The sequence below is a fragment of the Ornithorhynchus anatinus genome, chromosome 11, assembly GCF_004115215.2.
Source record: "Ornithorhynchus anatinus isolate Pmale09 chromosome 11, mOrnAna1.pri.v4, whole genome shotgun sequence".
In the NCBI taxonomy this organism is placed as follows: domain Eukaryota; kingdom Metazoa; phylum Chordata; class Mammalia; order Monotremata; family Ornithorhynchidae; genus Ornithorhynchus; species Ornithorhynchus anatinus.
In genome coordinates, this window is record NC_041738.1 from 59,216,370 (window position 1) to 59,240,614 (window position 24,245).

The following is a 24,245-nucleotide window of genomic DNA, read 5'->3' on the forward strand; positions in this document are numbered from 1 at the left end:
TTCAATAATATTTATTGAATATTACTGAGCCACGGAGAAGCAGCGTGGCTCAGTGGAAAGAGCCCGGGCTTTGGAGTCGGAGGTCATGGGTTTGAATCCCGACTCTGCCACTTGTCAGCTGCGTGACTGTGGGCGAGTCACTTCACTTCTCTGGGCCTCAGTTCCCTCATCTGGAAAATGGGGATGAAGACTGTGAGCCCCACGTGGGACAACCTGATTCCCGTGTCTACCTCAGCGCTTAGAACAGTGCTCTGCACCTAGTAAGCGCTTAACACATACCAACATGATTATTTACTGAGCGCTTACTAGGTGCACAGCACTGCACTAAGCGCTTGGGGCCCAACAACGGGCTCGCATTTAGCTCCTGAGGGCCAGACATCTTGCAACTCGGAAGGACTGTGCCCAACGCAAAACGACATGTCTGAGCCCGTTGTTGGGCAGGGACGGTCCCTATCTGTTGCCCAACTGTACATGCCAAGCGCTTAGGCCAGTGCTCAGCACCCAGCGAGCGCTCCCGCAGCGTGGCTCAGTGGAAAGAGCCCGGGCTTTGGAGTCAGAGGTCATGGGTTCGAATCCCTGCTCGGCCACTTGTCCGCTGTGTGACTTTGGGCAAGTCGCTTCACTTCTCTGTGCCTCGGTGACCTCATCTGTAAAATGGGGATTAAGGCTGTGAGCCCCAAGTGGGACAACCTGATTCCCCTGTGTCTACCCCCGCGCTTAGAAAGTGCTCGGCACATAGTAAGCGCTTAACAAATACCAACATTATTATATTATTAAGACGGAATGAAGAGAGGCCAAAGCGGCGACCGGAAGGTTAACTTAGAGAAGAGCGGTGGATTCTGGGGGATTTCCTCCTTCGTTGGCAATGGCCGGGGAAGGGCCCCTGCCCCAAACAAAAATGGAAGGCTCCCGCCTCGGGGGCCGCCTCTTTAAAGGCCCCCCCTGCCCACACTAAAGATGGCCGCGCCCGCCTTCCGGCGCCCGCCAGCGGCCTCGCCCGAACCCAAGATGGCGCCCGCGGCCGCCATTCGCCGGCCCGAGTCACGTGACGCGGAGCGCGACCGGAAGTGAGGAGCGGGGCGCCTCGGCCCGCCACGCATGCGCATCACGCCCCGGGCGCTGAGAGGCAGGAGGGGACTCGGGACCGTCCTCGGCGCTGGGACCCTTAAAAGAGGCCGCCACGGAGTCCACCGGAGCCGCCGCCGCCGCCCGCGTCGGAAACGCCGGGCCGCAGCCGCCGGCGATGCCGAGGAGGAAGGTGAGGGAGCGGGGGGCGCGGAGCGGAGGGGGGAAGGCGGGAAGGCGGAGCTGAGGGAGCAGCGCTCGGGGCTCGGCCGCCTCCCGCGCCGCCGGCTGCGAAGCCCCTCTGCTCGCCCCACCGCGGCGGGAAAACGCGGGCCCCAGCCGGGCCTCGGCCTCCGCCGGCGCTGCTCCCGCCCCCTGGGCGGCCGAGGCGGCGGCTCCCCGCGCTGCCATTGGCCAGCCGGGCGCCGCGGGGCAGCCTGATTGGTCGGCGCCCCCGCCCGTCGGCGCCCAACGGTCTCCTCCCGGCGGGCGGGGGCGGCGGGCGGGCCCGGGGAGCGCGCGGCCCCCATTGGCCGGCGGCAGCCCGCCCCCCTCGCCTCATTGGCCGAGCCGCCGCGCCCCGCGCGCCTCCCATTGGCCGAGCCGCCGCGCCCCGCGCGCCTCCCATTGGCCGCCGCCGCGCCCGCTGCCCACGCTCATTGGCTGGCCCTCACCCGCTCCCCGCCCATTCATTCATTCATTCAGGCCTACTTACTGAGCGCCTACTGTGCGCGCGGCCCTGGACTAAGCGCTTGGGAGAGAGCAATAAAGGGGGAGACATTCGTTCAGTCGTATTTATTGAGCCCCTACTATGTGCAGGACTCTGTACTGAGAGTCCACTACAGCAACAGAGACAATCCCTGCCCACACCGGGCTCACGGTCTAGAAGGGGGGGAGACGTGCATTCGTTCAGTCCTATTTACTGAGCGCCTACTATGCGCAGAGCACTGGACTAAGCGCTTGGGAGAGGACGATTCGGCAGCAGAGAGAGACGATCCCTGCCCACAGCGGGCTCGCGGTCTAGAAGCGGGGGAGACGTGCATTCGTTCAGTCCTATTTACTGAGCGCCTACTATGCGCAGAGCACTGGACTAAGCGCTTGGGAGAGAACAGTACAGCAACAAAGGGGGAGACATTCGTTCAGTCGTACTTATTGAGCCCCTACTATGTGCAGGACACTGTACTGAGAGTCCCCTACAGCAACAGAGACAATCCCTGCCCACAGCGGGCTCACGGTCTAGGTCATTAGTCATTCAGTCCTATTTATTGAGCGCCTACTATGCGCAGAGCACTGGACTAAGAGCTTGGGAGAGAACAATAAAGGGGGAGACATTCGTTCAATCGTATTTATTGAGCCCCTACTATGTACAGGACACTGTACTGAGAGTCCACTGCAGCAACAGAGACAATCCCTGCCCACACCGGGCTCACGGTCTAGAAGGGGGGAGACGGTCATTCATTTAATCCTATTTACTGAGCGCCTATTATGCGCAGAGCACTGGACTAAGAGCTAGGAAGAGGACAGTTCTGCAACACAGAGAGACGATCCCTGCCCACAGCGGGTTCACAGTCTGGGGCAGTGGGACGTTTCTTGAGGACGTTTATTGAGCGCTCATGGTGTGCACAGCGCTGTACCACACGTTTCATTCATTGTCATATTTATTAAGCGCTTAGTGGATGCGGAGCACTGAACTAAACGCTTGGGAAAGTACAATACAGCACTAAACAGTGATGATCATTCATACTAATTGGGGTATTTATTAAGCGCTTAGAGTGCCAGGTCCTGTACTAAGCGCAGGGGTGAATACAAGCTAATAATAATAGTAATGTTGGTATTTGTTAAGCACCTACTAGGTGCAGAGCACCGTTCTAAGCACTGGGGGAGATACAGGGTCATCAGGTTGTCCCACCTGGGACTCCCAGTCTTCATCCCCATTTTCCAGATGAGGTCACTGAGGCCCAGAGAGGTGAAGTGACTCGCCCACAGTCACACAGCTGACGGGTGGCGGAGCCGAGATTCGAACCCATGACCTCTGACTCCCAAGCCCGGGCTCTTTCCACTGAGCCCCGCTGCTCCTGATAGGGTTGAACACGCACAGTCCCTTCGGGTCGCGTGTGGGACTCGCAGTCTCAATCTCCATTTGACAGATGAGTAATCGAGGCCCAGAGAAGTGACCTGCCCAGGGTCACGCTGCAGAGAAGTGACAGAGGCGGGATTAGAACCCGTGACCTTCTGACTCCCAGGCCCGGGCTCTGCGCACTAAACCATCCCCGCCCACAACGAGCCTAGGGTCTGGAGGAGGCGTCCAGCCCCAAGCCCCGACCCTTGGCTTTAAGCTCCGCGCCACCTCCCTCCAATTAATTATGGCGTTTGTTAAGCACTTACTACGTGCAGAGCACTGTTCTAAGCGCCGGGGGATACGAGGTGACCAGGTGGTCCCACGCGGGGCCCACGGTCTTCATCCCCATTTGACAGATGAGGTCGCCGAGGCCCCGAGAAGCGAAGTGACTTGCCCAGAGTCACCCAGCTGGCAAGCGGCTGAACCGGGATTTGAACCCGTGACCTCTGACTCCCAAGCCCGGGCCCTTTCCACCGAGCCACGCTGCTTCTCTGATCCCACCACACCCCGCTGCCGGGAGCGTTGCAGCCCAAACCGATTTATTTAGTTATTTCTGATGGCATTTGTGCGGCCCTTACTGTGGGCCGGGCACCGTACTAAGCGCCGGGGCGGATAGAGGTTGGGGGTGACGTCAGGCCGTCGAAGACTGGCTCCCCCAGATCCGGCACCCGCTGGGGTCTCGGCCTCCCCTCCCCGAGCGCCCAGTCTCCCTGCTGATCTGTAAATCCGGATGAAGCTAGTCTGCATTTAACTCTATAATCATCATCATCATCATCATGGTATTTGTTAGGTGCTTACTGTGTGCCAGGCACCGCACTAAGCGCTGGGGTGGATCCAAGCTGATCAGATTGGACACGGTCCCCGGTCCCCATGGGGCTCCCGGTCGCCGTCCCCATTTTAAAGCTTTGGGTACCGAGGCCCAGAGGAGTGGAGAGGCTCGCCCAGGGTCACCCAGCGGACGAGCGGCTCTCCCCAGCGCTCAGTACGGTGCTCTGCACGCAGTAGGCGGTCAGAAAGGAAGCAGCGCGGCTTCGTGGCAAGAGCCCGGGCTCGGGAGTCGGAGGTCACGGGTTCCAATCCCGGCTCCGCCGCCCGTCGGCTGGGTGACTGTGGGCAGGTCACTTCACCTCTCTGGGCCTCAGTGACGTCATCTGGAAAACGGGGATGAAGACCGGGAGCCTCACGTGGGACCACCCGATGACCCTTCATCTACCCCGGCGCTTAGAACGGTGCTCGGCACATAGTAAGCGCTTAACAGATACCAGCGTTACTATTAAGGAAGCAGCATGGCTTAGTGGGAAGAGCCCGGGCTTGGGAGTCGGAGGTCATGGGTTCGAATCCCGGCTCCGCCACCTGTCAGCTGGCTGACTCTGGGCAAGTCACTTCACGTCTCTGGGCCTCAATGACCTCACCTATAAAATGGGGATGAAGACCGTGAGCCCCCCGCGGGACAGTCCCATGACCCGCCATCTCCCCCAGCGCTTAGAAGAGCGCTTGGCGCGGAGTCAGCGCCTGCCAAATACCGTCGTTATTAACGTAAAGACGATCGAACGAACGAAGCGGCGGAGCCGGGTGTTGGGATTCAGGTCCCCTGAGCCCCGGGCCCGGGCGATTCCGGGGTGGCCGGGGGGTCGGGAGCCGGGGGAGGGGGGGAGGGGGGCGCGGCGGCGCGGACGGCCGCGGCGGCGGCGTTAACGGCCGCCCCCCGGTCGGCTCGGCGCGCGGTGCTAACGTCCGGCTCTGTGGTGTTACAGAGGAATGCAGGCAGTAGTTCAGATGGAACGGAAGATTCCGATTTCTCTACAGATCTCGAGCACACGGACAGCTCGGAGAGCGACGGGGCGTCCCGACGGTCGGCCCGCGTGACCCGCTCCTCAGCCCGGCTGAGCCAGAGCTCTCAAGGTGACCGTCCCCCTCTCCCCCTCTCTGACCTCCCTTCCCCCTCTCCCCCGCCGAGGCTCCTCGCGGGGGGCGGGGGCCGGCCGGAGGTGGCGGAAGCCCCGGGGGGAGGCTCGCGAGGGGACCCGGCCGGCCCCGCGGCCGCTTGGAGTCGCCCGCCGGCCACGTCGGGTCTCGGCCGGGCCCTCCCCGGACGCCGGCCGGCCGGCGGCCGTCTTTCCGGGCCGCCGCTTGAGGCTCGGAGGCCGGGGATGTGGGAGCCGGTCGACCCCTCAGACCGGGGCCGGCCTCCCTCGGCGCCGGCCGCAGAGAGCCCGGCCGGCCGCCCCTCCGAGCGGGCCGCCCGGACGGGCCCTGGCCGAAGCCGGTCCGCCGGGGGAGGGGAGAGGCCGAGGGACGGCCACTGCCCCGAGCGTGCCGGTCGCCAGCCTGACAGGCCGCCCTACGGGAGCATCCCGGGCCCGGGCCCGGGTAGAGCCGGGTGCGGGGCGTGGGTGGGCCCAGTCGCCCGCGCGGCTGCGGCGGGTGGGCTGCCCCGAGGTGGAGCCGGGGCCGGTGGGCTCGTGACCCTCACAGCCGAGGGAGCCGGGCGCCCGGGCTCTCGGGGCCCCGACCCTTCTGCCCAGATGGCGGTTTCCTGGCCCCCCCGGGCTCTTCGAAACCCGTCCCCCGCCTCACCCCCCGCCCGCGCGCCATCCCCGTCGGCCCCATCGATGGAGGGGGTGGGCGTCGGGCCGGCGGCGACGCCCTCTCTGACCCTCTGTCGACCCCGACCAGATTCCAGCCCCGTGCGGACCCTGCAGGCCTTGGGCTCGGAGGAGCCGGCCTACTCCACCCGCCGCGTGACCCGCAGCCAGCAGCAGCCCGCCCCGGTCACCCCCAAAAAGTACCCGCTCCGCCAGACCCGCTCGTCCGGCTCGGAGACCGAGCAGGTGGTGGACTTCTCCGACAGAGGTGAGGTGGGGCCCGGGGGGGCCGGCCCGAGGCCGGAGGGCAGACCGTGATCGTGACGATGATGGTGTTCGTTAAGCGCTTATTACCTGCCAGTCGCCGTTCTGAGCGCTGGGGGAGATCCAGGGGAGTCGGGTCGTCCCACGAGGGGCTCCCGGTCTTCGTCCCCATTTGACAGATGAGGTCACCGCGGCCCAGAGAAGTGAAGCGACTGGCCCGAGGTCGCCCAGCAGGCAAGTGGCCGAGCCGGGATTAGAACCCGTGACCTTCTGACTCCCGGGCCCGGGCTCTAGCCATTAGGCCACACTGCTTCACACCGAAAGCCCCTTGTGTCCAGCAATCTTTTCTGGCCCCGTAAGGACCACGATGAGCTGCGGGCTGAGGCAGAGGGGTGTCCATTCATTCATTCATCCATCCATCCATCCATCCATCCATCCATTCACTCTGATTGATTGAGAAATAAATTGATTTGCGAGAGGCAGCGTGGCCTAGCGGAAGGAGCCCGGGCTTGCGAGTCCGAGGCCGTGGGTTCTAATCCCGGCTCCTCCACTTGTCAGCGCCGTGACTCTGGGCAGGTCACTTCTCTGGGCCTCAGTTCCCTCATCTGTAAAATGGGGACGAAGACTGTGAGCCCCGTGCGGGGCAACCTGATCACCTTGTATCTACCCCAGTGCTTGGCACGTAGTAAGCGCCTAACAAATGCCGTCGATATTTTTATGATTGAGCACTCATTGTGTGCAAAGCACTGTATTAAGCACTTGGGAGATTACCGTATAGCAGCAGTCAGACACATTCTTACCCACGGTGAGCTCACAGTCTAGAGGGGGAGACAGACAGTAATAGAAGTAAACAAACAGATAAATGAAATGCAGATTTACGCAGGGGTACACGTGCGTGCCGGGGGAATGGGCGGGAGGACGAACGAAGGAGCGAGTCAGAGCGGCGCGGAAGGGAGGGGGAGAAGAGAGGAGGGCGCAGTCAGGGAAGGCTCCCCGGAGGAGGCGGGCCCTCGATAAGGTTTTGGAGCGGGGGGGCGGGGCAGTTAGCCGTCCGATACGTCCCCCGGCCGGGGAAGGTGATGGGGAACCCCTGCGGTACGAGGAATCAGTCGATCGATTGTATTTACTGAGCGTCTAGTGCGTGCAGAGCACGGTACTGAGCGTCTGCGAGAGTCCAGCGCAACGGAGCCGACCCGTTCCGTGCCCTCAAAGGAGTCTCAGTTGGGCGGCCGGCAGGCCGGAGGGGGCCCGGGCTCTCTCGGGGGCCGCCGGCGGGGGACCGGGGCTCGCCGAGGCCCCCGGGGAGAGGCCGCCCGGACCGTAAGCGCCCCGCGGGCCGGGCTCTCCCGAGCGCTTAGTACGGCGTCCCGCGGGGGGGTGAGCGCCCCACAGGTAGGTTCGGCGGACCGACCGGGGGCTTTGCTCGCGCAGACACTAAGAATGCGGCCGACCACGACGAGTCCCCGCCGCGCACGCCCACCGGCAACGCCCCCTCGTCCGAGTCGGACATCGACATCTCCAGCCCCAACGTGTCGCACGACGAGAGCGTCGCCAAGGACCTCTCCCTGAAGGACTCGGGCAGCGACCTCTCTCACCGGCCCAAACGCCGCCGCTTCCACGAGAGCTACAACTTCAACATGAAGTGCCCGACGCCCGGCTGCAATTCCCTGGGTGAGGACTCCCGGCCCGGCCCCCCGCCGCCCGGGGGATTGCCGGGACCCCGCGGGTGGGCGGCTTCGGGGAGTCGGTTGGTGGGTCCGTCCCTGGCGCTCGTCCGGCGCCCACGCTGTGCCAGGCACCGTTCTGAGCGCCGGAGGGGACGCCGGGTGACGAGGTTGGACCCGGGCCCTGTCCCACGCGGGGCTCACGGGCTTCATCCCCAGTTTACAGGTGAGGGAACTGAGGCCCAGACCGGCGAAGCGACTCGCCCGGGGTCACTCAGCGGGCAGGGGGCGGAGCCGGGACTAGAACCCGGGTCCTTGCGACTCGCGGGCCCCGCCGCCTCGCGCCGGTTCTGGCAAAGTCTGTCACGAACGCCCCAGTGGGGCTTCCCGGGGGGGATAGCGCCCAGGATGGTTTTTGGTTTTGTCTTTTTTTGCACATTTGTACTAGACACTGTACTGAGTGCCGGGGGAGATTCGGGCAGGGAATGTGTCTTTTTATTGTTGTATTCATTCATTCAATAGTATCTATTGAGCGCTTACTATGTGCAGAGCACTGTACTAAGCGCTTGGAATGGACAAATCGGTAACAGGTAGAGACGGCCCCCGCCCTCTGACGGGCTCACGGTCTAATCGGGGGAGACGGACGGACGAGAACAGTAGCAATAAATAGAATCGAGGGGATGAACATTTATTGCATTAAACAGTTCATTAAAACAATAGCAGATAAATAGAATCGAGGGGATGAGCATTTATTTCACTAAACATTTCATTAAAACAAGAGCAGATAAACAGAATCGAGGCGATGTGCATTTCATTAATAAAATAAACAGGGTAACGAAAATACATACAGTCGAGCGGACGGGTACGGTGCCGAGGGGACGGGAAGGGAGAGGGGGAGGAGCGGAGGGAGAGGGGGAAAAGAGGGTTTAGCTGCGGAGAGGTGAAGGGGGGGGCGGTAGAGGGAGTAGAGGGAGAAGAGGAGCTCAGCCTGGGAAGGCCTCTCGGAGGAGGTGAGCTGTAAGTAGGGTTTCGAAGAGGGGAAGAGAATGAGTTTGGCGGCGGTGAGGAGGGAGGGCGCTGCCCCGGCGGTCGACGGCGGGACGGGCGAGACCGGGGGACGGCGAGGAGGCGGGCGGCGGAGGAGCGGAGCCTGCGGGCCGGGCCGTGGAAAGAGAGAAGGGAGGAGAGGTGAGAGGGGACAAGGTGACGGAGAGCCCAACCTCCTAGTCCAGTGCTCTGCACAGAGTAAGTGCTCAATAAATACGATTGAATGGCGGAATGAATTCAGGCTCATCAGGTTGGACACAGTCCCTGTCCCGCGTGGGGCTCATAGTCTTCACCCCCATTTAACAGATGTTACAGGGAAGTAACACGGCCTAGTGGCTAGAGCCCGGGTCTGGGAGTCAGAAGGGCACGGGTTCTAATCCCGGCTCCGCCACTCGTCTGCCGTGTGACCTTAGGCAAGTCGCTTCACTTCTCCGGGCCTCAGTGACCTCATCTGGAAAATGAGAAAAAAGACGGTGAGCCCCACGCGGGACAGGGACCGTGTCCAACCCGATTCGCTTGCGGCCACCCCGGCGCTTAGTACGGTGCCCGGCACATAGTAAGCGCTTAACCGATACCGTTGTTCGGCGCTCATAACAGTGCTGTGCGCATAGTGAGCGCTTAACAGATGCCATCGTTATTATTATTATGAGGGAACTGAGACAGAGGGAAGTGACTTGTCCAAGATTCATTCGTTCAGTCGTGTTTATTGAGCGCTTACTGTGCGCAGAGCACCGTACTAAGCACCTGGAAAGAACAGTTGGGCCACAGACGGAGGCAATCCCTGCCCGACAGCTAGAAGCGGGGAGACGGACAACGAAGGAAACAAGTAGACGGGCATCGATAGCATCGAGATCCCCCAGCGAACGGGCGGCGGAGCCGGAATCAGAACCCGGGTCCTCGGGACGCCTAGGTCCGCGGCTCAGCGGCAGGGTTTCGCGTGTGGGTTCCCAGTCCCGGCCGTGGCCGTCCCGGACCCCGGGGGAGGGCGGGCCGCCCCTCGGGAGCGCCGGGCGGTTCTCGCCGGCCCTCGGCCCAGGCCCGAAAAGAACCCGGCCGGGTGGGCCGCCTCTCCCGGCCCGGACAGAGAGGAGGTCGGTTTAAACCTCGTGGCCCCGCGTCCGTCCGAGGCAGAGGGGCGTCCCCCCGCCGGGGAGGATGTCGGGGACCCCCGGCCGTACCAGGAATCGATCAGTCGGTGGTATCGGTGGAGCACTTACTGGGAGCAGAGCACTGTACTAAGGGTGTGGGAGAGTAATAATCATAATAATGATATCTGTTAAGCGCCTACCATGTGCCGGGCCACTGTTCCGCGCGCTGGGGTAGATACGAGGTCATCAGGTTGTCCCACGTAGGGCTCACGGTCTTCATCCCCATTTTTACAAATGAGGGAACGGAGGCACGGAGGAGTGAAGCGACTTGCCGAAAGTCACCCAGCTGGCAAGCGGCGGAGCCGGGATTAGGACCCACCACCTCTGACTCCCAAGCCCGGCCACTGAGCCGCGGCAGACGCGTTCCCTGCCCCAAGGGAGCTTACAGGGAAGAGGGGGGAGAGGAGCGTTAATAAAAGTAAATAACGTGGAGGGGACGGTTGATACGTACGTCCCTAAGGGCGTGGGGAAGGTCGTCTCGACGCAGCCCGGCCCGACGTGAAGGTCCGCCCGGAAGTCATCCTAGGGATGGCCTCCCCTGCTAAATTGTAAGCTTGTCGTGGGCAGGGAAGAGCCCCCAACAAGCTCGTGGAGAAGCAGTTGGGCCTAGTGGATAGGGCCCGGGGGTCAGAAGGACCTGGGTTCTAATCCCGGCTCCGCCACTTGCCCGCTGCGTCACCTCACGTCTCTGCGCCTCGGTTCCCTCACCCGTGAAATGGGGATGAGGACCGTGAGCTCCCCGTGGGGCGGGGACCGTGTCCAACCTGATTAGCTTGGATCTACCCCGGCGCTTAGGGCAGCGCCCGGCCCGGAGTAACGGCCTAACCAACGCCACCACCGGCAAACGTGTCTCCCGGCTCTACGGTATCGTGCTCTGCCAAGCGCCCAGCCCGGTGCTCCGCACGCAGTTGGCGCGCCCCGCCGGGAGCCGTGATGCCCAGATGGACGGATTGATGGAGGCGGTTTTTTTCTCCCCAGGGCACCTCACCGGGAAGCACGAGAGGCACTTCTCCATCTCCGGGTGCCCCCTCTACCACAACCTGTCCGCCGACGAGTGTAAGGTGAGCGAGCGTGGGTCCGGGCGGTTCTGGCCCCCGGCCCCCGCTGGGCAGCCCCCCTCTCCCTCCCCCACCGGACCGAGTCCACCTAGGCCTCGGGGCAGCCGGGACCCCGGGCTCCCGACGGCGGCCCCCGGGGGTCCCTCCTTGACGGATGGTTTGCGCCCTCCGTGTCGTCCGCGATCTCCCCCGCCCCCTCCTCTCCAACCGATCCTCCCGCCCGGGCCCTCCTTGGGCCCCCCCCGGCCGGACGTCCCTCTGCCTTCCTCTTTCCCGAACTCCCGGGAGCCTCGTCTGGCTGCCGGCCTCGTGGCCCTCGGGGTCCCGTCCCCCGCCCCGGGATGGGTCCGGGCTCAGGGTCCGCGTTGGGGTGGGGCGCCGGGGGCTCAGCCGTACCCGCGGGTCCACGCAGGTGAGGGCCCAGAGCCGGGACAAGCAGATCGAGGAAAGGATGCTGTCCCACCGGCAAGACGACAACAACCGACACGCGACCAGGCACCAGGTAGGAGGACGGGCAGACCGGCCCACGGCCCGTCGCTCTCCGCACCTTCACGACGTCGCTCAAACCCGCCCTCTCCTCCCCGTCCAGACCCCTACCGCGTCAATCCAGTCCTCTCCCTCCTGGATGGCTGCGTCGGTCCCCTGGCTGACCTCCCGGCCTCCGGTCTCTCCCCGCTCCGGTCCGTACTTCACTCCTCTGCCCGGTTCATTTTTCGACCGAAGCGTTCAGGCCGCGTCATCCCGCGCCTCGGGAAACCCCAGCGGTTGCCCATCCGCCTCCACGTCGGAGAGAAACTCCTCACCGTCGGCTTTAAAGCCCTCCACCACCTTGCCCCCACCTACCTCACCCTGCTACTCTCCTACACCCTACCCCGCACGCTCCGCGCCTCTAATACCGACCTCCTCACTGGGCCTCCATCTCGCCTGCCTCGCCGCCGACCCCTGGCCCATCTCCTCCAAGAGGCCTTCCTTGACTGGGCGCCCCCGTTTCCTCTTCTCCCGCTCCCTTCTGCTTCACCCTGACTTGCTCCCTTGGTTCTTCCCCCTTTCCAGCCCCACAACACTTAGGTACATATCTGTCGTTTAGTGGAAAGAGCCCGGGCTTGGGAGTCAGAGGTCGTGGGTTCTAATCCCAGCTCCGCCGCTCAGCTGTGTGACTTTAGGCAAGTCACTTCTCTGTGCCTCAGCCCCCTCATCTTTAAAATGGGGTTGAAGACTGTGAGCCCCACGTGGGACCACCTGATGACCCCGTATCTATCCCAGCGCTTAGAACAGTGCTTGGCACGTAGTAAGCGCTTAACAAATATTACTATTCCTCTCTGTGCCTCAGTGGCCTCATCTGTAAAATGGGGATTAAGACTGTGAGTCCCAGGTGGGACAGTCTGTTTACCTTGTATCTACCCCAGCGTTTAGAACGGTGCTTGGCACGTGGTAAGCGTTTAATGATAATAATTTGTATCGTTATCTGTCTCCTCCCTCAAGACCGTAAACTCACTGTGGGCAGGGAATGTGTCTGTCGTATGGTACTTTCCCAAGCGCCCAGTATAGTGCTCTGCACAGAGTAAGCGCTCAATAAATACGCTCAAATGAATGAATCTGCCCTGCCCTGAGGGGAGAGGAGGGGTTCCCCCCCCCCCCCCGCAAACAATCCCATCCCTGGGTGTGGGCCATCGCCTGCCCCCCGCGATGCGCCCACCTCCCCGGCTCAGCTTTCTCCTCCCTTTCCTCCGAGGCCCCGACGGAGAGGCAGCTGCGTTACAAGGAGAAAGTGGCCGAGCTCAGGAAGAAAAGGAATTCGGGGCTGAGCAAGGAGCAGAAGGAGAAGTATATGGTAGGTTGGGCCCGCCGGGGGACCCTACGGAGACCCTCCCCCGGCCAGAGGGAGGCCGCCGGGCCTTCCGGCCGGCGGCTCCGGGCGTCCCGAGCTCCGGCCGGGGCCGACCGAGAGTGGGTTGGGGTCCCGGCCGCTCTTCCGAAAGGGAGGTCGGGCTGCCCTCCGAAGGCCCCGTCCCGCTGCCGTCCACTCCAGGAGCACAGGCAGACCTTCGGCAGCACCCGCGAGCCCCTCCTGGAAAACCTGACCAGCGAGTACGACCTCGACCTTTTCCGGAGGGCGCAGGCCCGGGCTTCGGAGGATCTGGTGAGGCCCGGGGCTGCGGGGCCGGGGAACGGGGTCGGGGGGATCCCGTCGGAGCCCGCGGAGGTCTAGGGAGGCGGGCGGGGGCCGGGGTTACGGGGAGACCCCGGAAACCCCCCGGCGGCTTCCGGCTCTGTCCCCCGGAGGTGCCGGAAGCCGGGATCTCCCCGGCCAAGGTGCGATCTGCCGGGCGTCTCCTCTCGGTTCTCCCGGGGACGGGGAGGACGTCTCCCGGGATTCAGGAGAGGAGGCGGCCGGGTGGGCCACGCCGTCGGCTGGGGAGCGGGAACGCTTCACGCCGCCCCGGAGGCGAGGGGATGGTGACGGTGCCGGGCCGGCCGGCCGCCCGCCCCCCTCCCCGACACTCTCCGTTCCCTCGCGGTGCCAGGAGAAGCTCCGCCTGCAGGGCCAGATCACGGAGGGCAGCAACATGATCAAGACGATCGCGTTTGGCCGCTACGAGCTGGACACCTGGTACCACTCGCCCTACCCCGAGGAGTACGCCCGCCTCGGCCGCCTCTACATGTGCGAGTTCTGCCTCAAGTACATGAAGAGTCAGACCATCCTCCGCCGGCACATGGTGAGCTTCTGCCTCGGCGGCCCTCGGGGGGGCAGGGGAGGGGGGCCGGAGAGCCCCCCGGGTAGCCCAGGATGCCACCCTCCTCTTCAGCAAACCCGTCGGGACCGGGCCCGAGGCCCGGCGCGGTCGGAGCTTCTTCCCCGCCGTCTCCCGGCCCGTTGCTGCGGCTCCCTTCCGGGGGCTTGCGTCCGTTCATCCGTTCAGTTGTATTTATCGAGCGCTTACTGTGTGCGGAGCGCTGTAGTAAGCGCTGGGGAGGGGACAGTACGACAATAAACAGTCACATTCCCTACCCTCGATTAATATAAATAAATGACGGGCATGTTCGTAAATGCACTGGGGCTTGCGGCGTGGCCCAGTGGCTAGGGCACGGGCCTGGGGTCCGGGCACGGGCCTGGGGTCCAGTCCCGGCGCCGCCACGTGTCAGCTGTGCGTGGCCTTAGGCAAGTCGCTTGACTTCTCTGGGCCTCACTTCTCTCATCTTTAAAATGGGGATGAAGACTGCGAGCCCCACGTGGGACCGGGACCGTGTCCCACCCGATTAGTTTGTGTCTGCCCCCGGGCTTAGTACAGTGCCTGGCCCAGATTAAGCGCTTAACAAAGACCCTCATTATTAATTATCAGTATTCCTTCCAGGGACAGCGCTCCGGATGGCGCTAACCGGGATGCGGGTGGGGCCCGCTGTGCTAGAGCCCCTCTCTCGGGGCCGGGGGGCCCGGGGAGCCCCCCGGCAGCACGGCCCCCGTCTCTAAAACGGGGTCCCGGGGCGCACCCCGGCCCAACGGGCGGGGAGGGGCAGGGAGAGCAAGAGAAGTCTCTCTCGACCCCGGGCTCGGTCTGGGGGGGGAGGAGTCGCCGCGGGGTCAGCAAGAAGCCCCGACTCCCCGGCTGGTGGTCCCCCTCCTCCAATTTACCCGCTGCCGAGCCATCAGTGAAGGGCACGGGCGCCTTGGCTGGGTGGAGTGGGAGTCCCCTGAGGGCAAGAGGTGTCCCCTCTCCCTCTTCCTCTCCTGCTGGGAACCAGCTCTGGCTCTGCCGACACCGACGGCCCCCCCCCCCCCGGCAACACGCCAGGAGCTGGGAGGGGTCCCCGGGGGAGGCGCGTCCCCCCCCCCCCACCTGAAGCCAGTGTGCTTCCCCCGCAGGCCAAGTGCGTGTGGAAACACCCCCCCGGCGACGAGATCTACCGCAAGGGTTCCATTTCCGTGTTCGAGGTCGACGGGAAGAAGAACAAGGTGCCCGGGGTGGGGGGACGGGGGCGGGCTGGGGGGCGGGGAAGGGTGGGCGGGCCCGCTGACCCCTGCCCCCCGCCCGCAGATCTACTGCCAGAACCTGTGCCTGCTGGCCAAGCTCTTCCTGGACCACAAGACGCTCTATTACGACGTGGAGCCCTTCCTCTTCTACGTCATGACGGAAGCGGACAACACCGGCTGCCACCTCATCGGCTACTTCTCCAAGGTCGGCCAGCCCGGCGGCGGCCACGGGGCCGGGGGGGGGGCCCGGCGGGGTCCGGCGGCGCCGGGGTGGCGAGGGCGCCGACCCGTCACGGCCGTCGCGGGGGGGACCCCCCCGCCCCTTGGGGCGTCACCGTGAGACGGAGTGGCCGGGGGCTCGGGGGAGAGGGCACCGGCGAGGGAGACGGAGCGCGCTTCGGAGTTGCGGGGGAAGGGTGAACCGGGCCGGGGGCGGGCATCCGCTCGGGTGCGGAGACCGGGGCGGGCAGAGCCCCGCGGCCGGCCGGCCGAGGGTGAGCTAGCCGAGTGGGGGCGGGCCTTCGGGGCGAGGTCGTCAGTCGTATCTACTGAGCGCTTACCGCGAGCAGAGCACTGTCCCGAACGCCGAGAAGAGCGAAGCGGCGTGGCTCGGTGGAAAGAGCACGGGCTTGGGAGCCGGAGGTCACGGGTTCGACTCCCGGCTCTGCCACCCGTCAGCTGTGTGACTGTGGGCGAGTCACTTCACTGCTCTGGGCCTCGGTTCCCTCATCTGTAAAATGGGAATTAAGACTGTGAGCCTCACGTGGGACGACCCGCTTACCCTGTATCTACTCCAGTGCTTAGAACGGTGCTCGGCACATAGTAAGCGCTCGACAGATGCCGACGTTATTATTACAATCCGGCACATTCCCTGCCCGCGAGGAGCTCGGAGGGGGAGCCAGACGTCAGTATCAATAAAGAGATGACAGATACGGACTTAAGGGCCGTGGGGCCGAGGAGAGGACGAATAAAGAGAGCCAGTCAAGGCGACGCGGAAGGGAGAGGGAGAAAAGGAAAGGAGGGCTTAGGGAAGGCCTCCTGGAGGAGATGGGCCTTGAATGAGGCTTTATGAGGAGGGGAGAGGACTCGTCAGATAGGGAGAGGGAGGGTGTTCCGGGCCAGAGGCGGGACGTGGGCGAGGGGTCGGCGGCGAGATGGATGAGACGGGGGTACGGCGAGATGGTCGGCGTTAGAAGAGCCAAGTGTGCGGGCCGGGTTGGAGTAGGAGAGCGGCGAGGCGAGATAGGAGGGGGCGAGGGGACGGACTGCTTTAAAGCCAGTGGCGAGGAGTGTCCGATGCGGAGGTGGGGAGAGGGGAAGCACGGCCTGAACGTTTCTCGAGAAAAACGATCCGGGCGGAAGAGCCAGGTATGGACTGGAGTGGGGAGAAGCGGGAGGCAGGGAGGTCAGCGAGGAGGTTAAGTCGTCCCAGTCGGTCTGTAGTAGTGACTGAGCTCCCGGTGGGTGCAGGGCGCTGTTCTAAGCACTTGGGAGAGTCCCGAAGCGTTAGGGGACGCAATCCCGGTCCTTAAGGAGCTGACAGTCTGTACGGTGCGTAGAGCTCCGTGCTGAGCGCCTCAGAGAGTGCAGTAGAGTTAGCGGACACGACCCCGTCCCCTTGAGCTGACAGACCAACGGGGAAGACGGACGCTAAAGTGAGCTCCCGTGGGTGGAAGTGTCAGGGGGACGTCAGCTGTGCTTCCAGCGGCTGCCGGGGAGCGCGAGGAGCGGGCCGGCGAGGGGGTGCGTCAGCGGCGAGGGGGCAGGCGGGAGCGGCTGGGATCCGGGCCCGGCCGGGGGAGGCCGACCCCGACTCATCTTCCTCCTCCTCCTCCTCCTCCTCCTCCTCCTCCTCCTCCTCCTCCTCCTCCTCCTCCTCCTCCTCCTCCTCCTCCTCCTCCTCGGTGTGGCTTTCAGGAGAAGAACTCCTTCCTCAACTACAACGTGTCCTGCATCCTGACCATGCCCCAGTACATGAGGCAGGGCTACGGCAAAATGCTCATCGACTTCAGTGAGTGGCTGGTGGGCCGGGGGCGGGCTGGGCCGGGCCGGGGCCGGGGAGAGGCGGGGGACAGGTTTCACGGCTGCGAGTCGAGCCCACCCGGGCTCCCGTTAGTCCCGGTCCCCCCGCCCTCCGGGAGCCCCTAGATGATGTTGGTTCTGCCGAGGGGGAGAGGGGCAGGGTGAGGGTCTCGGTCCGTCCGCACGGAGAGGGGGATTCTAGGGGAGGGTCTCCCCGTCCTTCCACCCGTCTGCCCCTTGCCGAGGCCCGTCCTAGGGAAACTCATTCGTTGTCATGTATTGAGCGCTTACTGTGTGCAGAGCACTGTACTGAGCACTTGGAAAGTACAATCCGGCAACAGATGGAGACAAGCCCTACCCAACAACGGGCTCACGGTCTAGAAGGGGGAGACAGACGACAAAACCAGGCGACAGGCATCAGTAGCATCAGGAAAAGCAGCATGGCCCAGTAGAGAGAACCCGAGCCCGGGCGTCGGAGGGACCTGAGTTCTAATCCTGACTCCTCCACTTGTCTGTGCTGCGACCTGGGGCGAGTCACTTCACTTCTCTGGGCCTTAGTTCCCTCCTCTCTAACATGGGGATTAGGACCGTGAGCCCCATGGGGGACATGGACCGTGTCCAACCTGATTAGCTTGAATCCACCCGGTGCTCAGTACAGTCCCTGGCACAGAGTAAGCACAGAAAAATACGCCATTAGAAAAGAAATGCGACGCAGGTGCTCCGAGCCGTTAGAGGAGACCGTGTCCGGGTCCTTTGCCGTCGAGAGCGGTCTCTCCTAAACTCGTGGGTGACCCGGGACCAGTGAAGGGGCTGGATCAGTGGACTACCCGGCCCCCACCCCGGGGCCACCGGCCTGGTAGAGACTCCGCTTTCCCTTGCCGTGCGGAAGAGATTGCTCTTACGGGAGACGGTGGTTCGGTTCAATTCGATTGTATTTATAGAGCGCTCACCGTGTGCTGAGCATTTTCACTCATTCAGTCGTATTTATCGAGCGCTTACTGTGTGCAGAGCACTGTACTAAGCCTTTGGGAAGTAGAATTCAGCAGTAGAGAGAGACGATCCCTGCCCACCATTCGTTCATTCGTTCAGTAGCATTTATCGAGCGCTTACTATGGGCAGAGCTCTGTACTAAGCGCTTGGAATGTACAGTTCGGCAACAGCTCGAGACAGTCCCCGCCCATCGACGGGCTTACAGTCGAGAGGCGGGGAAACAGCCATCCAAACAAGTCAACAGGCGTCGATAGAAATGAATAGAATTATAGATATATACCTAGGCGCCGTGAGGTGTGGGGGGAGAGCGAAGGGAGCGAGTCGGGGTGACGAGGAAGGGAGGGGGAGCTGAGGAAAAGGGGGGGCTTAGCCTGGGAAGGCCTCTGGGAGGAGGTGAGCCTTCAGCAGGGCTTTGAAAGGGGGAAGAGGGATTGTGGATGACGGTGGTGGTGCCCAGGAGGAGCGGGCGGGCCGGAGGTTCCCCCAACCCCCGTTGAGAGCTCACCTCCTCCAGGAGGCCTTCCCAGCCTGAGCCCCCCTTTCCCTCTGCTCCTCCTCCGCCCCCCATCACCCCGGCTCCCTCCCTCTGCTCTACCCCCTCCCCGCCCCACTGGTGCATATCTGTACGTATTTATTACTCTGTTAATGATAGATATATATATATCTATAATTTATCTCTTCCGATGCTATCGATGCCCGTCCGCCTGTTTCTGTTTCGCCGTCCGTCTCCCCCTGCCAGACTTGGGAGCCCCTAGTTGGGTAGGGATCGCCTCGGTCGCCGAACTGTACTTCCCAAGCACCTAGAACAGTGCTCTGCACGCAGTAAGCGCTCAGTAATCACGGTGGAACGAACGAACGAGCGAAGGGGCAGCCCCGCCTCCGGCGGACCGTCCCCGCCAGCCGCGCGGGATTCCTTGCCGCCGTCGGGCGCGGGACGGACAGAGGGACGGGCCCTCCCTCCCCTCCCCCTCGGGGGACCCCCCTCGCTGGCCCGGCCCGCCGGAGAGGGGCCGGCCTGACCCCGGTCTCCCGGCAGGCTACCTGCTGTCGAAGGTGGAGGAGAAGGTGGGCTCCCCCGAGCGCCCGCTGTCCGACCTGGGCCTCATCAGCTACCGCAGCTACTGGAAGGAGGTGCTCCTCCGCTACCTGCACAACTTCCAGGGCAAGGAGATCTCCATCAAAGGTGGGCCCCGGCGGGAGGGAGGACGGGCGGGCGCGGGGGGCGGGGGCCGCCGTCGCCACCGCGCCGCTCACCCACCGCCGGGCCCCCGGACGCTCCGCAGAGATCAGCCAGGAGACGGCGGTCAACCCGGTGGACATCGTCAGCACCCTGCAGGCCCTGCAGATGCTCAAGTACTGGAAGGGGAAGCACCTGGTCCTGAAGAGACAGGTGAGGCGCGGAGGGCTCGAGGCCGGGGACCCCGGGGTGGGGCGGGGAGGGCTCGGCCACCCGGACTCCCTCCCCCGCCGGCCGTCTCTCCCGGGCTCCCCCGCTTTCCCGCTCGAGGGCCGGGCCCGGGTGGGCGGAGGGCCACCGGCGAGAGCCGCCGGGTGGCCCGCTCGCGGACGGGGTCCCCGGGGCGGGCCGGGGTTTTCGCCCCACCGGGGTGGTTTCCCTCCCCGCACCAGGACCTGATCGACGAGTGGATAGCCAAAGAGGCGAAGAGATCCAGCACCAACAAGACCATGGATCCCAGCTGTCTGAAGTGGAGCCCGCCCAAGGGGACCTAAAGGGGAACCCCGTTGGTTCCCCAGCCCTCCCGGAGCCAGTAAACCCCGTCAGTAGAGAGCACCTAGGGGGTCCGTGCGCCCGCCCGCCCGCCATCCGTCCGTCCTGCCTGTCGCGCCGCACGGGTCAGGCGCTCCCCCCGGACCGCCGGGCTCCGCTCCGGCCCGGCCCCAGGCGGGCGGACACCTGCGGACACTGGTTCTGAGGAACTGTCGTTTCGGCCTCAGTGAGGCTGTCGGGATCGGCTCTGCATCGGACCCACCGGGGGCTCCCGGCGGCGCCGGCCCGGGGGGTTCTCATCCGGTACCGTACCTGTCCAGTCACTGGTTCCGGCCTCGTGCCTCTGCCCCACCCCCACGAGGTCGCCCGGCGTCCTCCGAGCGCCGGCCGGCGCCCCGTCCCGTCCCCGGGCAGGCCGGGCGGAGCCGCCCTCGGGCGGGGGCGTCGTCCGCCCGGGCCTCCGCGTCCTCGGCCGCGCCCTTCGGAGCCGCCCCGCTCCTCTCCCCCTCTCCCGCTCCCTCCTCGCCCCCGGCCCGGAGCTCCCGTCCTCGAGCGGGGGGGAGCGGTGGGCATCGGGCCCGCCTCCCGTCCCTCGGCCGGAGGGAGGTGGAGGCCGGCGGAGAGTAGGACGGGGCCCGCGGTCCTCGGCCCCAGCTCGGGGCGGCCGCCCCGGGGGGCGACCGGGGGCCCCTTGCGGTCGAGGCCCTTGTCTGGCCACCCCCGCCCTCCCTGGCGTCGCCCGTCGCCGGACCGGCTTCCGGGCCAACGCGCCCCTTACCCCCCTCCCCCCGAGCCGTGGGGGCGGAGACGCCCGGAGCCCCTTCCCCCGTCCCCGCCGGCGCCCGAGGGAGGCCGGGGTCACGTCCGGATGCGGGGGTGCAGCCGCGGCCCCCGCCTCTCCGCGGAAGGCCGGGGACCCCCGTGTCCCGGTGGGGGGTGGGGTGGGCGGGCGGCGGGGACGGGCGCCGCCCGACCCCGACCCGGGCTCCCGAAGTAGGACCCCGCCCGGGGGCCGCCCGGCCCGTCTCTCCCCGGGCCCCCTGAGGGGTCGCTGGGGGCCGGGGGCTGCGAGCATGCTCCGTAGCTCCCCGCCCCTCCCCGCCCCGACACCACCTTCCCCGTTGAGTTTCCCTGTTGAGAAAGCAGCCCCCCGGGGCCCGGGGGGGCTTCTCCCGCCGGGTAGAGGCGGGTCACCCCCCCCCCCCCATGTGGTAGAATGTGCTGTCCCGTATCTAATAAAGCATGTTCTCTGCTCCCCCGGCTCCTCCCTGGGTGGTCCCTGAGCGGGGGCCCCACCGGGGGCCGGTCCGCGCTACGCGTCGTCCGCCCGGGAGCGGGGAGGCCGGCGCTGGGGGGGGGCAGAGGGGGAGGAGGACGGGACACCGGGCCGGAGAAGGCCCAGGGCGGGACCGAGCCGCCCGGGCGGAGGGCGCGCCGGGGACCCTCGGCCGGAAGAGGAAGCGTGGGCGTGGAAGCCGCAGCGGAGGCGAGCCGACCCGGGGCCCCCCGGGCCCTGCACGGCAGCCGGGGGCGCCGACCACCCCCGGGCTGGGACTCCCCTCCGACGGTGGATCCACGGGGGTCGGCTGGGCCGAGGGCCGGGCACCGTCCCGCACGCCCGCCCGCGGGGCTGCGGGTGGGCCATCCGACGCGCCTGACCCTCCCCTCGGTGACCCGGTCCGGGCCAACCCGCTCCGCCGGCTCCCCGGCCCGTCCCTGACTCGTCCAATGGTATTTATCGAGCGCTTACTACGCGCGGGGCACTCGCCCGGCGGGAACCCCGCACGGACCATCCGACACCCCCGACTCTCCCCTCTCCATCCCCGACTCTCCCCTCGGTGACCCGGCACGGACAGTCCGACACCCTTATCCTGTGGTTTGTGTTTTTACTGGTATCAGGTGCTGACTGTGTGCCCAGCACTGTACTGAACACTAGGTTGGCAAGCAGCGTGGCTCAGTGGGGAGAACCCGGGCTTGGGAGTCAGCGGTCATGGGTTCGACTCCCGGCTCTGCCACTTGTCGGCTGGGTGACTGGGCGAGTCGCTTCGCTTCTCGGTTCCCTCATCTGTAAAAGGGGGATGAAGACTGTGAGCCTCACGTGGGCCGACCCGATTACCCTGTATCCGCCCCAGCGCTTAGAACGGGGCTCTGCACATAGTAAGCGCTTAAATACTAACATTATTATAAGCTAAGCGGGTTGGACACAGTCCCCGCCCGGGGATCTCGGTCTTAATTCCCGATTTACAGATGAGGAAACGGAGGCCCAGCGCGGCGAAGTGATTCGTCCGAGGTCGCGGCCGAGATCGGACCCCGGGACCTGACTCGGGGACCGTGCTCAATCCGCCAGGTCATGCCGCTCCCCGGCCGTGCCGCCCCGCCGCTCAACCTCGCCTCCCCCCGTGACCGAACACGCGCGTTTCGTTCCCGGGCCCGCCACCGGCAGGAGGCCGCGGAGAGATGGAGCCCGGGCGCCGGCGGACCAGCCACGCGGAGCCGGACGGCCGGCGTCCGCGAGGCCCGGCCGTAACGGGGCGGCGGGGGCCCGGGAGTGGGGTCCCTCCTGCGCCTGACCCCGCCGGCCCGGCTTCTCTCAGGTCTGACTCGACTCCCGCCCGCTCCCCGGGCCGCCTCCCGCCCGACCCAGGACGGCTTCGCGCGGCCCCGCCGTGGGGACCGGCAGCCGGGGAGGAGAGCGGTCGTCGGCCTTCTCCTCTCCTCTCCTCTCCTCTCCTCTCCTCTCCTCTCCTCTCCTCTCCTCTCCTCTCCTCTCCTCTCCTCTCCTCTCCTCTCCTCTCCTCTCCTCTCCTCTCCTCTCCTCTCCTCTCCTCTCCGTGGCCGGGCCCCGACCCGAGTGTACGTGTGGCAAAGTCGGGGCCGAGCGGCCGTCCGGACGGCCATGTCTGGGCCGAGGCCCGCTCCGGGGCCGCCCGGAAGCCCGGGAAAAGCCAGGCCCGCGGCTCCCGGGTGGCGGGAGCCCGCGGTCCCCCGTGAGCCGCCCGGGGCCCGTTCGGTTTGTTTATTTGTACCCTGTGGGAGAAAATAGCCCCGGCCAGAGCCCCGCGGGGGCGGGAGGCCCGGTCCCGCCCCAGACCCCGGAGCTCTGGAGGCCGGAAACTCTGCGGCCCCGGCCGGACCGCGGCCTGTTTTAGCTTGCCGCCTGCCGCCGGGCCGTCGCGCTCGGCCGGGCCTTCCCCCGCGCCGGGTCGCGGCTCCCCTTCCCCCGGGGTGGGGAGGGAGGACGAGGAGGAGGACGACGACGAGAAATGGGGGGGCCTTTAGGACCCGCAGAAACGATCCCCTTCCCCACCCTGCCTCCTCCACCGTTCCCAACTGCGCGGAACTCGGTCGGCCTCTCCCGAAGCTCTGCCCGGCGGGCCCCGGGCCAGCAAGGAGGGGGAGAGGAAATGTGGGTTTTGCCCTTGAGGGGTTGCCGGGCTGATGGGAGTGGGAAGAAACGAGACACGCACACTCGCTTGGACAAACACAGACCCCCACACGCTCACCTGGGCGCGGGGAAGGCCCGTGGGGGGGGGGACGGGGAGGAGACACTTCGGGGGGCCGCCAGCCTGGTGGGAGCAGACACCCCCGCACCCCGTGCTGGACGCTCGGGGAAGACTAGAGGAGGACACGGACCCTACTGGACTCAGGGAAGACGGAAGGAAGAGGGGCCATGGTCCCTACCCTCGAGGCGGTGCCGGTGTGCTGGAGGGATCAAACGCGCAAACTGCCGCCTTCTCGCCGCCGCAGGGGCACGATTCCCGTCCCCAAGGAGTTGCCAGTCCGATGGGGAAGAGAGGACACGCACACACGCACTGGAGGGGGGAGAGAGAGTGCCCTGGGGAAAGACAGGAGCCAGAGGTCATGAGTTCTAATCCCGGCTCCGCCACTTATTCATTCAATAGTAATAATAATGGTATTGAGCGCTTACTATGTGCCAAGCCCTGTTCTAAGCACAGGGGGAGATACAAGGTGATCAGGTTGTCCCACATAGGACGGTCTTCATCCCCATTTGACAGATGAGGGAACTGGGGCCCAGAGAAGTGAAGTGACTTGCCCAAGGCCACCCAGCTGACACGCGGCGGAGCTGGGATTAGAACTCACGACCTCTGACTCCCAAGCCCGGGTTCTTTCCGCTGAGCCCCGCTGCTTCTCTGAAATACTCTTCTCAATAGTATTTATTGAGCGCCGACTGTGTGCGGAGCACCGTACTAAGCGCTTGGAGTGTACAATTCGGCAACAGATAGAGGCGATCCCTAATCTAAACCTATCAGCTGCGTGACTGTGGGCGAGTCACTTAACTTCTCAGTGCCTCATTGGCCTCATCTGTGAAATGGGGATGAAGACTGGGAGCCCCTCGTGGGACAACCTGTTGACCTCGCATCTCCCGAAGCGCTTAGAACAGTACCGGCTCAGTGGAAAGAGCCCGGGCTTGGGAGTCAGAGGTCGCGGGTTCTAATCCCGGCTCCGCCACTCATCTGCTGTGTGACGGTGGGCAAGTCACTTCACTTCTCTGGGCCTCGGTTCCCTCATCTGGAAAATGGGGATGAAGACCGTGAGCCTCACGTGGGACCACCTGATGACCCT

The 24,245-nt window shown here is 65.1% G+C and overlaps 1 protein-coding gene across 4 annotated transcripts; it reads left to right on the top strand.

The window, feature by feature from the left end:
- Positions 1–1,081: 1,081 nt before the first annotated feature.
- KAT7 (lysine acetyltransferase 7) lies at positions 1,082–20,924 on the top strand. Of its 4 annotated transcripts, none has more exons than XM_039913544.1 (15): positions 1,082–1,258; positions 4,991–5,086; positions 5,861–6,037; positions 7,426–7,704; positions 10,871–10,953; positions 11,363–11,452; positions 12,683–12,781; positions 12,980–13,090; positions 13,476–13,667; positions 14,813–14,902; positions 14,985–15,125; positions 16,838–16,931; positions 18,969–19,115; positions 19,216–19,322; positions 19,562–20,924. In XM_039913544.1, the coding sequence occupies exons 1-15, from the start codon at positions 1,099–1,101 to the stop codon at positions 19,661–19,663; spliced, it is 1,968 nt and encodes a 655-aa protein (XP_039769478.1). In that variant the 5' UTR covers positions 1,082–1,098; the 3' UTR covers positions 19,664–20,924. The 4 variants fall into 4 exon arrangements, with proteins under 4 accessions (XP_039769478.1, XP_028931803.1, XP_039769479.1 ...); XM_029075970.2 differs by having other exon boundaries at positions 7,465–7,704; XM_039913545.1 differs by having other exon boundaries at positions 1,151–1,258; positions 4,939–5,086.
- Positions 20,925–24,245: the final 3,321 nt, after the last annotated feature.